This window comes from Physcomitrium patens, chromosome 3 (genome assembly GCF_059467195.1).
Source record: "Physcomitrium patens ecotype Gransden chromosome 3, ASM5946719v1, whole genome shotgun sequence".
NCBI lineage: Eukaryota > Viridiplantae > Streptophyta > Bryopsida > Funariales > Funariaceae > Physcomitrium > Physcomitrium patens.
In genome coordinates this window covers 8,064,334-8,076,841 of record NC_143412.1, presented here as the reverse complement: position 1 = coordinate 8,076,841, position 12,508 = coordinate 8,064,334, and the positions used below count along the sequence as shown (strand labels likewise).

Sequence of the window (12,508 nt, the reverse complement as noted above, 5' to 3'; positions counted from 1 at the left end):
TTTCTTTAGAGACACTCATGGAGGAAGATAAATAATGATTTTTGAGGTCATTAAGAGGCTTTCTATATTCATGATTTGTACAATTTGATAGGATAAATGAAGCAATGAACCACAAGTCCTTGAGAAATTTCTTAGTACTACAAGCATTCACATGAAAAATGAACCCTAATATCATTTAGAATTGAACCAAATCACTTGTATATAATAGCTTTACAAACACATGGAATACATAGAGGGGGAAAATACATGGAATAAGCAAGAGGAGACAAGAACCCTCTTTAATTTGTTGTAACCCTCATTTTTTTCATCAAAAACATCAAATGTGAATTCACAAACCTGGAATTCACAAAACTGGAATTCACAGGGCCATAATAGAATCCGTGTTGTTGCTCACAAATTTTTTACGCAACTCAACTTTTCCTTAGGATAGACACGGTGGTATACGTTGTCACGTGAATGGTTTTTAGTAGAGGTTCTGTGCCGCAACACTGGAAGTTAGTCTTCTTAGTTTTTGTGCATTGAGGATTGGTTTGAAAGCGATTGTTGATCCTATTGGTAAGAGCGAGGATGTGTTGTTCAGTAAATATTTTTCGTGACCAACGGCACAAGTTTCCACTAGTATACTGTTCACGTGGTCGTGAAACCAATATTTAACAATGTGTCCTCACGATTGTCCACATGTCTAACATTAAATCTTGCTTTCCAAAAGCGAGATGAAAGTAATTATTTTACAACCACCAGCCAAGAAATTGGTCATCGAATGGTGAATCAACTACCTCAACTGATGGAGACAATAATCAAGACTGTCCTGCACTCTGTTGAGCCACTTGAGAATCATTTGAGTGTCATGTTCATGTAAAGCATCATAACTTGAAAACAAATTCTCGTCCACCTTCAGAAGGGGCTAACCCAGCGTGCGAACTGCAGTAGACATTCGGGCACCATCCGAGGACGCGTCATGGCTGCATCTAAAGCTTGCTCTTCCTCATCGTCAGCGTGAATTACTGCCAAAATATCTGTTAGCATGTCGATCTTCCCTCCTCGCATGGGATCCTACACTCGAAGACAGTCACATGCATTACTAAGACCAGGTATGTTTCTGTGGAGGACCTTCAATTGTAATCACAACTGATTTTACTGTCATCTTGACTTTTCGAACCCTCGAAACAACTGAATATGTTAAAAAGAAAAAAATAGATAATAAAAGAAAAAAGAAAATAGTGAAAACAAATGACGATCACAAGTGCAGATATACTCGCAAAGAAATAAGAACTAGGAAGACATTTGACACACAACATCCTCCATGCATGCCCAAAAGTGCGCCCTACAAGTCCCACGCAACTAAGATTGATAACTATCTGCATACCTGCAGGAATAAATCTGTATGTGTTTTCCCTGGGTACAACAGAGTAGAAACTGTTGCCCCTACTGACTTCAAGGTTTCACCAAACTCAACACTGCACATAAAGAATCTCTTAGAACAAAGAAACATGAAAACATACGTGTTTGAAATAGCCACAAGCAGGAATAAGAAAATAGAAAATTGCTATGATACAATTACAATGATGCACTGGCTCCCATTTCCAATAACTTGATACTGGAAAAAGGAAAGATTGTGAATTCGAAAATAACTCAGTCGTACTCCTTGACGGCATGTTTGATTTCGTCACATCAAAGCTTGTTATGCGATGTAAACTTAACAACGTCATCCCCAGCATTTGTTCCATATGAAAGGTTGTGGTCAACTCAGCTAGCAGGTTTAAAATGAACAACGTTAACGACAATAGACAAGATGTAGCTTCTTACTTGACCACACTTTACATAATGAAGTATATTAGCGAGCGAATTAAACACCTGGCCTCATAAGGTATCGAATAATCGGCTGTGCCATGAACCAGAGTAATTGGAGGGAGCAGAGCCACCGCATCCCTAAAGGACGGACTTCTGACAATACATTCTGGAGAAAACCGAGTCAATCCCTCCTCATCCTTCATGATTCTGCAATTTCAGAATAAATGTAATTATCCGGTTAAGTTTTTTCCAACTATTTTATCCCACTCAACTGCACGCTTTCACAGTAAACTGAACGGACAGAAAAATAAGCAACAAAATGTCATGGGAATGGTTTTTACCAGGAAAAGCAAGACCTTCGAAGGTAAGATCACATTACCTTAAAAACAATGATTTGTACAAACCGCGTCTGTCAAAATGTTCCATAAGATTCCTCAGGTTGTACCTGCTCCAGAAGACACTATTACTATTTTAGTGAACCAGCATGCTAACCACAGTCAAAATACAGGAAAAACTCATCGGAAAACACACTGCAAGAAGCCTTTGCATGTAAACATCATCTTAAGGTAGTAGCTTCATGGGCTTGGTAACAGGTTCATGAACCGAAAGCGAGTATATTTACGAAAGTTTGACAGTCATGTACAAATTCAATAACAGGTCTACAATCACCAAAACCAGAACATATATATATATATATATATATATATATATATATAGAAAGTCCTAGTTTGAGTTGACTAACCCGCCTGAAAGGGCTACATAGGCTTTTATTTGAGACGAAATCCAAGTAAGTCCAGCAGTTCCATCCGTTATTTGCTTCTCCGCTTGCAATAGCAGAGCACATGCCCCCAAGTGTGCACCAGCTGATTGACCCACTAAATATATTCTGCTCAACCATCCGAGGAAACTGTAAGTTCCTCCAAGTTCTTTATAGACAACCTTATTAAACTTTATGAGACAAAGAGCACTAGCAAAATATTCCCCACCACATCCGATCGACTTCAAGGCATTCAAATCCCTCATTTAGAACATGAATTCAAAGATGGAAAAAACCCGTACTTGTTTGGATCACCACCAATGTTTGGATCTCCAATGTTCTGACATAAGTGACCGATTCCCCTGGAAACATCTGACACCATGTCGCTGACAGAGCCTTGTGGAAAATTCCTGCAGAGCACTCCACTGCTGTGTAAGACTTGAAACGCCCCTCACGCCTTTAAACACATTTTGTGAACCAGTAATAACTGCATTACAAATTGACTAAATTTCGTCCATGTCTTCACAACTTAGTTGGCTTGATAAATGCACTAAGACTACATGACAAGGCAGGACGAGAAGATTACCTGTAATCAATACAGGCCACAATAATATTCCGTTCAGCCAGCTGCCTTGCTAATAAAGCACCCCACGCCTTGTACCTACAGGACTCACGTCGAAGTCCGCTTAGTCTGCTCCTAGCAGAACAAGGAAAAAATCCGAGAGGAAGATTTCAAAATATCAAGGAGTCGAACATACCCTATCACCCAAGCACCACCCGTGACAAAGATCACCGCAGGTCTCGGTTTGTGCCCTCCTGTTGGCAGAAATAAGTCAAATCTGCCCCCGTTTTCATGCACATACACACATTGAAGAGTCAAATTGCTTGGCCATAACATGAACGAGAACAGTTGACCGAAACCATTTCCAAACTTAATATTTTTCACCAGCATTCATATATGTACCGCCTTTAAAGATTCCGGCCCATTTCACCTGTTGCGAGGATGGTCCCCATACACCAGGCTGCGTTGAATATTCTTGGAAAAAAAGTAATAGTACATGACTGCATGGTGATGGAAAATATTTTATTAGATACCAAAACTCACATTACATAGTACGTGGGAGAGGTTCCGCCGCATACGGCTATTAAAGCCAAACTTGGACGCAATACGTAAATCACATACCAAAAGTGAAGATCAATCTAAGAAGCAGTGCGCAGAAGATATACCCTGAATGAAGCCAGGCATCAAACACAGAGCATAAACACCTAGTCGTATGAACTTAGCAATCCATCGGGTCCCAACTCTGTCAAACAGGATTAGCACAGGATAATTTGATACTGAAACGAAGCACACACTCGCCGTATGCTTTGTCCTCACAAAAACTGGCAAGAAAAGCTATAAGGATTAAGTGCATAGCACAAATGAGTTGGTACAGAGAACAAAAACCCCAAAAGTCTTGTGAGGGGGGACACCGTAAAAACAACAAAAGCACAGTAGCTGCTGCAGCATTTCAAAACGAGTTTAGATATTACACAAAGACTTACCCAAGAAATCTCAGAAGAGTCAATGAGAGTCGTGTGATTAACGACGTTTCAGAAGCAATGTGTTGCACTTCTTCAGTCAACGACCTCACAGAATCCTGTCGTTCCGAACAAGTCCTATTTCCATACTCCTCTCCAGCAAGAGATCTCTGCTCGATCATGCCAGGATCAACAAAACCATGAAATACAGGTCTCTATCAATGCGCACAGAACCTAGTTGATGTTGGAACAAAATGCCCTAGGATGTTTGGGTGAAGATACGTAAAGTTCGTAAGCTATAAGCTAAAGCTGGCCCAATGTTGCTTGTAAAATCAGGCATTGATTATATACAAAGTATTTTTTAAAAGTGAAAAAAAAAAAAAAAAAAAAAAAAAAAAAAAAATAGCCATTTTCAAATGTGTTATGAACAATCTCCAGCATCTCACAGCTAGGCTTGCATCAACTATTCGTCTACTAGCACTTGGATTGCAAACTAGTTGGCCATTCAACAATGCCAGTGGACCATCAAAATCTAAGCTCAACCACACTCAATCCAGATCTAATTCGGTGATCAATCGCTTGTCGATAGAATACCGAATCGCAGACCGAGTAACTTAAGTACCGCCCAATCAAAAACTCAAGCCCATACAACATGACACTGATTCCACATACCTCCGGTGCTCCGTCCGAAGTAAATTGTCTACTCCTGAGAAGATCATCGACATTTATGACCGTGTCGACTTCCTCAATTTCCTCACGATCGTGAACGGCCACCCGCGTATACCCGGGATCGCTAGCGCGCCGCACCGAACGACTCCCATATGACACATCCATTTCTTGTGGAGCTACCACTGGCGAACTTTCGCTGTTTGCAGTCACAGAAGAGGGCATTCTCCCCTCTTCCTAAAACCTCCGCCTCTTCCTTTTCGATTCATATGACAACCCTGCTCTCTTGGCGCACACAACACAAATCCTTCCCATCTCCTTCTACTTGAAACACTACTCCCCACCTCCACAATTCTTTACATAAGTTAAGTTTAGGCAAAATTCAACAAAACCCACCCAATCTAAGCTCCGATGCACAACCCAACCATACAACCAATGCACCCCCGAAACAGCTACTCATAAACCCACCACCCTCATCACTCCCAACAGCATACGATCCCGGGTTTCTTCGGCTACAAGAAGCGTTTCAAACTCTCAGCTCGAGCTTGAAACGCCCTACGGCACATAGACGGTAACGTCACATGGCCTACCAACGCTGCCTCCGTGAGACAAGAAACGGGTGTGGTGGTTGCGAATCAGAGAAAGGGCATTGCACGGCGAGATGGGGGAGGGAAGGGGGTTCATGGAAACAACATGACGGACCCTCTCTTTCTCTCTTCGCAGAGAGTGCCGGCAACGCAAACCTTTTTGTCTCGATCACTTCACACTTCTCTTCACGGCGCTTTCGGCCACTGGGTCCATCCACATTTGCATCGTCTCCACGGCGTCCTCGTGTTGCAGAGAGAGCCCGGTGGGTTCTTCACACTGATCATCCGCATTTGCCTCAGGTTTTGCTTTGCCGTGTTGCACAGATTGGGTGGCTCGAACTAGCGTTGGCATTGGCTCAGGTGCTTCGCTTTTGTACTGTTTATTTTATTTCATTTTATTTTTATTTAGTGCCTCGGTTGCTGCCGCGGATGCTTTGCGTTTGGTACAAAGATGCGAGTTTTGGTGTTTTATTTTTTGTCGATATGGTGGGTAGCCCTAAAGTGTGCAATTTAGTGGTGGGGTTGGATGACTGGGATCCAAATCTTATTTTTTGGTTTTGAGGGAAGAAGGGTTTGGTGAAAGTGATTGAACCACTGGATGCGTGTATGTAGAAATGGTTTTGAGTTGCTCTCAGTTGTGACATTAGGTTCTGAACTTCGATATTTTGATTAGATTGTAGAGTTTTTTATATCAAAACGAAAAAAAATAGAAAATATATGCACACACTTATGTATGTATGTATGTATAATACATTGAATAGTAATTGAGTTCAGATATTAATTTATAGAAGTAATGAAAAGTTTAGATTCAAACGTGTAGCTTTTAAGATTAAATTTATGCATTGTTTGTGTAGATGATAACTTGTTAAATTTGTAAGCTACATGAATATTGCTTTTAGTTATTTTGGATGCAATCACAAAACCTTGTCACATTGTTATGTTGTCATCTAATTGACTTTTTATCCATTCTCTTTTTTCTTACTAACGTTTGTTTTTAATATAGTATATCATAGGATATTTTTTACAATAATATTGATTTTTGTAAGTCTTCAAAGAGGATTTAAAGAGGCTTTTGTTTTGAAGGCATGTTTCTAGTTTTGAAATGAATTTTCTTGAATTAAGGTATTCAAAGGGATTATTGGATATACAAGTTGAAAAAAGCAAAACAAATGCCAAAGAAAGAAAATCCAAAAACAAAAATGAGTTCAAGAATAATTGTTGTCATCTAATAAATATTCATCCTTGAGTGATTTATCAACCAACTCAAGAGTTTCATAGTTTTCCTAATATGCATCCATAAATCAAGAGCAATATTCTAAATCCTCTTTAACAAGAACAATGTCCTTTGCATCTAGGTGAATTTTCTATTTGACAAATGTTTAGAATACTTTTTTGTTTGTCTTGAAGGATTTTAGCAGCTTCACAATCTATCAAGTTGTATGGAAAATTTGGTCATCTTTGAAGATAATATAAAACAACAAAGATGCAACGAATGAAAGAGTTAGTAAAACATTTCCAAATGAAGAGCTTTAAATAATTGAGTATGCCAATAAAGATTAGTGGAGACACCTAGACCAATCCATAGACCAATCCATAGAAGGGGTGGTGCAATGTAAGAGAAGGGCTATACAAGTAACAAATTAGAGCAGCAAACTTTAATGGTTCCATTGGAGGAGTCACACTCTTAAGAGGTGCTATTAGTAGACCCATATTGATACATTGCTTGGACATTGCTGCAAGAAGTGAAGGTTGTTTGACTAATGTTGAAACTCTGTATTTAGAAGAACAAAGAGAGTATTGGTGAAACCCAATCCCATTTGGCTAGGCTAGTCCAAAAAGAGAATGTGGTGCTAAATCTTATAGAAAAACAAAATACAGTCTCACAAGAGCAAGTCCTTTGTGACATTGATGATAGTACTGGAATAAGGCACAATATAAACAAATGCAAGGGAAGGAGGACTATAGAGGTCCAAGGCCACAAGTTATTTCTTTCTAAAAACAAGGATTATTAGTTGGTCCCTTTCACCTTTCCTTTATCTATTCTTTTTCTACATTATTATTTACACCTTTGATCTTATGAACTAATCCAACTAATGTTCCTTACTTCTAGGAGAAACTAAGAAAGATTAAAAAAAAAATCTTAAGGATTCTGTAATCACCAAGAAGAACACTACAAATGTTTGAACAACAAGGTAAGGACAATGTTCTTGCACATAAAGAGTAAACCACAAAAGGTGACAAAAGCACGTCCACGTGAATCAGTTTTCACTCAAGAAATACAGTTTTAAAACAATTTTCAACAATTTAACAGAGGAAATGGGTATGCAAGTACTTGTCTTCTTCTTCCCAGCGGCAGCTTTCCTCTCGGCTTTCAACTTCTCATTAACAATTGCAGTCATGCTGGATGCAACCTCCTTGGCGTCCGAGCCTTTCATGCTTGCAACTGAATGCCGCAACAACGCCCTCAGAAGTGTCATGTAATGGAAACTTCTCTGCACACATTACACGAGGCTCATATGATATTCAGCGAAAAACGAATATTATGATCTGGCCAATTACGTGAGTAAATGTAGATAATCACAAACAGGCTATCATGAACTTCGTATTCATCGGAACCTAGAAAAACAGAATTCCTAAAAATATGAGTGGAAAATGTAGCTGTAGATAAATTGCACATATATTGAACTTCAAACGTAGATTCTAAGAGAGAAGACAGCTTCTGTACCTCAAATGGTCTTATCTTTCGAGAAATCATTTCAGCATATTCTAGAATATCGTCCTCGGATTTCGGGATAAAATCGTTTAAACTAACACCTCCCCTAGACTTGATTCCAAAAAGCTCCGATGTGTTCTGGTAATCAGCCTCCTCAACCGACCTGTTAAATGCCGAATGCCGCATCAGCTCAATAAGCCGCACACATGAAAATACTTGTAAAGGTTGTAACCAATGAACATCAATCTGAACTTTTTTCCTCTTCCATTTGTTGGACCATAATCTCAGAGAGGCCATTTCAAAACCAAACAAATGTTAAATGTCAACAGGTACCAACTCAACAAGCAAAGATGTAAGTGCTACCTCTGTTGACGCAGCTTCTCCACCAATGGATCAGAAACAACCCCATCATCATCAGCCGTTTTATTACTTTTCTCATGTTCCTTGGGTTTAGATCCAACCTCCTGTGGTGATAGAGATCCACCGTCAGACCATCCAGTCTTGACATGAAGATACATGATAAAGAATGAAATACGCTAATAACAATTAGACACAATGAATACACTCGCTTAATGGGGCTTTAGAATTCTATACTGCATGGATTTTAGGTTGGGTGATTGATGTGCTAGACGTGACAGAGGAGGTCGAAGAAAGTCCATGGACCTTCCTAAAATCAGGAACGAAAGAAACACGCCAAAAAAAAAAAAAAAAAGGTGACCGGTTTTTCTTTATATATAAGTGAGGAATGTTTCCTATCAGTAAAAAAAAAAATTAGAGACCGATCCTTCTCTCCATTGCTTTTAGATGACCACCTGTGACAGATTATAATTCAAATGATTTGTAAAATGAAGATGGAACGGACAGGTACATGCTTCTTCTTCTCCTCTTGAGGTTCCTCCTCTTTGTCTTCATCATCCCATTGGCTATTTCTCTTGGTTTCATCACTGCCCATCACCGGGAGCGAGACAACAAAACCTTCGGATTCTGAGTTTACAAACGATATACACACAAGATCTGACCTCCGCCACGGATGAACATCAAATTCACTTAAAAACTCAGGGTTGTAATGCAAAGCCTCATGATAGCATTAAGTAGGAACGATAGAGGCATGCACCCCAATCATCATCCATGGTGCCTGAGCAGGTACTATGAAAAACAATTCAGAATATGCTTGAGCAATATGAACCAAAACTAATACACGAGCTGATTCCACGCCCCAGCAGGATTCTCTGAAATTATCACCAACTTTACCAAGAGTTCAATTCCAACCTCTCTCTGCACAGAGAGATCACGAAAGGATTACTGTGCTGACAAAACCAAAGAAAATCGGGTGAGTGAAGATCAGAAACTTTCTAGATAGAAAGCCTACTTTCTGGGATTTCATGATAATAATCCGAGCTTCCATGTAACCGTCGAAGAAAAATCCAAACATACGTTTTAACAATTTTATCCAACTCTTAAGCAGGTATTCAGTAGAGCTTTATGTGCATGTGTATTAATTACTACTTCTAAGACATTTGTGATAGGGAGCCACACCGGATGGATTCACGCAATACAAAAATAAAACTACTTGGTGAATGAAATAGAAAATGCCGAATGGAATGAGACCATGCACATGCCAAAAGTAGATGCACAGAATGTGCCCCACTTTTGACGAGTATCCGTGGCTCTGAAGAGGGAATCGCGAACTCAAACAATGCACTGAGAGATGTAATAGTCAGTGAAAAATCGGCTGAGGAAAACATATGAACCCAAAGCTAGAATAATTTCAAGTGAAGTTAAAATGTGAAGAAACACCCGTATCTGAGCATGCCATTCGTGGATTATGGAAAATAAAATATCCTATCTACTCCTACACCTCCCTGAGCTCAAATGAATCCTAACCCAACTACAAATATGTTGCAAAGTGTGCTCTTCCAAGGAGAAAAAACAATGGTTATTAGAAACCTCACGGTGACACCAACCCGACCATTCCAAGGAAAATCCCAGGTTCTGTTGCGGTCACAGTTCAACACAAGGATTTCAACAGCCAAACAACCACATCGGTAACAGACACACAGCAAAACACATACCGAAGCACTGACACGCATTTTCTGACAACTCGAAACGGTAGCATCGACAACGATAGCAGTAGTAACATACAGTCAGTCACAGAAAGACCCAAGTTATCATGCAAACGAGCATTGACAGAGACAAGAAACCCGACCTGCAATCACAGAGCGTCACTCTTGTGAGAAACACAAATCGGTTTTCTCCCCAACTACGGAGTACCCACAGAGCAGAATCAAGCTTGCATCCAGCATACCACACTTTCAAGGACGACAGACAGCAAAGAGGGCAACTTACAGGTGCTCTAAACGCAAGCGGGGCAATGTGCAAACATGGCCATGTGGTTTTAGCAAAGAGCCAAGCTGATGAAGTGAAAAGCCCTCAGTAGTGAGAGAGAGTTAGGGTAACTCTCCACTGGACAGTGAACAATGAGCTGAGCTGAAGGTGGTTCTGAAACGGCACCAAAGCAGTGCCAAAGAAAGGCACAATCCAGGCCACAAAATTGAGGTCGAAGGAGTTTGGGGCCACAGTTGCAAAAGGGAGCTTTGAGGGGGGTCTCCTCATCATTCTCTTTCTTTCTTTCCATTTTATTATTAATATTATTAATATTATTGTTGCTAGTATTTCAGTGATACACAAATAAAGGCCGAAGATGCTTGTGTTTCTGTATTGTTTTACACAACGATTTGTAGCAATTTTTGCAGGATGTTGTCTTAATGTAGTGATGATGATGTTGTTAAGTGGAAGTATTCATATTTGGTCGCACAAAACCATCAAAGTTAAGATTTTGGACTGTTGAAGCAAGCAACTTAGTCAAAATATGCCCTGTTTTGGTATTCACTTTGTATGTATCGTGCACCTAATTGGTGAACCTAATGAAAATGCCCCGTGAAATTGGTAGTTAGATTGCTGCCAAAACAGTTTGTTTACGGTTGTGTAAAATTTGTACCAATATATTGTAAAATTTATTTGTTTGTTTATTTGGTGCTTTTATTACAAACCTTAACCGCCGTTAAAAAAAAATATTAAACTATAGATTCCACTGAAAAGAGCATTGTTTGAGTAATTTTTTATTTTTTATTTTTTTAAATAGACGTATGTAAATATGCGATGTACAGCAATTATTATAATTTGAAATTGCTGCTAATAACGCTTATATATATATATATATATATATATAGTATTTTTTATCTTACATGCTTAATAGGATGATTCATGACAAGGTGATATTTTAAGACCTCACGACTTGGTGCACATGGACTTTGAATTATTAAACAAGTGGATGGATTTTAAAAGGATTGTATCATTAGATTTTTTAGTATCACCAATTTTAGGAATTCTTTTATTAAAAAATTAATTCAATAAATATTGATTTTCAATCAAAACCAATCTTCCATTGAATTTTAATGATTTTTATAGATTTATATTGAATTATTTTAATGAAATTAAAAATCATAAGACTACTTGTATGTTTACTTATGTATTTATGTTTAGATTTATATATATATATATATATATATATATACAGTGACAAACAAAACCGAGTACAAAATCTGAAGTGCCAACTTTCAAGAGCAATTACAGAAATTTCAATGATTGCTTTATAAATCTGAAAGTTACATGGAATAATACACACAGTCTTGTACACATGTACAAAGTTGCACATCAAATTGATAACTAAACATCCTTCTACAAAGTCAAATCAACAACTATGTCTTGTACTCAGTATTACTCAAAGAAAATCTTCAAACTTCAATATTTAGTCCAATAACCTTTTGCTTCCAAAACAGTTGAAATCCTTCTTGGCATACTTTTGTATAGTTTCTCACAATCTTTTGCATCAAAACTAGGGTAAATACTACAAACATTCTCCCACAATTCTTGAACACCTCTTAGCCTTGGAGTGACTTGGCTTAAATGCTGTTTGAGAAGGGCCCAAAAATGTTCCATTGGATTCAAATGTGGAGATTGAGCTGGCCATCGAAGGAGCTGAAATGGCTGTGAAGAGAGCCAAAACTGAACACTTTTTGCCGTATGTTTGGGATCATTATCATGTTGAAAAACCACCTTAGTAGGATCTAAGTTGTAATTCTGTGTGGTACTTTGCAAATAGGTTTCTAAAATTTTTTTGTACAAGTGTTGCTCCATTCTACCTTCAATTTGATACCAAGCACCTAGCCCAAAAGCAGTCATACAACCCCAAATCATAATTGAACCACCACCATGTTTGACAGTTTGACTAACATATTTAGGTCCAGGTCGTTCTCCTTCTCTCAACCAATACCAAGACCTATCATCTGAGTTGATTAGGTTAATCTTTGTCTCATCACTGAAAATAACCCGTCTCCAATCATCAACGGTCCAATTTTTGTATTTATGAGCAAAACTCAACCTTGCAAGAACATGTCTTTTGGCAAGTAGAGG

The 12,508-nt window shown here is 38.7% G+C and overlaps 2 protein-coding genes across 6 annotated transcripts; both read right to left on the bottom strand.

Annotated features, from left to right (window-relative positions):
• Positions 1–525: 525 nt before the first annotated feature.
• LOC112280688 (putative isoprenylcysteine alpha-carbonyl methylesterase ICMEL2) lies at positions 526–5,615 on the bottom strand. Of its 3 annotated transcripts, XM_073532754.2 has the most exons (13): positions 5,479–5,615; positions 4,742–5,068; positions 4,094–4,239; positions 3,776–3,852; positions 3,541–3,610; positions 3,307–3,387; positions 3,135–3,209; positions 2,851–2,958; positions 2,534–2,677; positions 2,171–2,236; positions 1,855–1,998; positions 1,367–1,457; positions 526–1,053 (listed from the first exon to the last, which is right to left on the bottom strand). In XM_073532754.2, exons 2-13 carry the CDS (start codon positions 4,958–4,960, stop codon positions 895–897), a joined length of 1,380 nt encoding a protein of 459 aa, XP_073388855.1. In that variant the 5' UTR covers positions 4,961–5,068; positions 5,479–5,615; the 3' UTR covers positions 526–894. The 3 variants fall into 3 exon arrangements, with proteins under 3 accessions (XP_073388855.1, XP_024372255.1, XP_073388856.1); XM_024516487.3 differs by having other exon boundaries at positions 4,742–5,589; XM_073532755.2 differs by having other exon boundaries at positions 526–1,004; positions 4,742–5,589.
• Positions 5,616–7,156: 1,541 nt separating this feature from the next.
• On the bottom strand, positions 7,157–10,592 carry LOC112279532 (uncharacterized). Of its 3 annotated transcripts, none has more exons than XM_024514051.3 (5): positions 10,382–10,592; positions 8,904–9,310; positions 8,399–8,499; positions 8,048–8,198; positions 7,157–7,814 (listed from the first exon to the last, which is right to left on the bottom strand). In XM_024514051.3, exons 2-5 carry the CDS (start codon positions 8,985–8,987, stop codon positions 7,581–7,583), a joined length of 570 nt encoding a protein of 189 aa, XP_024369819.1. In that variant the 5' UTR covers positions 8,988–9,310; positions 10,382–10,592; the 3' UTR covers positions 7,157–7,580. The 3 variants fall into 3 exon arrangements, with proteins under 3 accessions (XP_024369819.1, XP_024369817.1, XP_090104795.1); XM_024514049.3 differs by having other exon boundaries at positions 8,898–9,310; positions 10,382–10,591; XM_090248669.1 differs by lacking the exon at positions 10,382–10,592 and adding an exon at positions 10,108–10,241.
• Between the last annotated feature and the right edge of the window lie 1,916 nt (positions 10,593–12,508).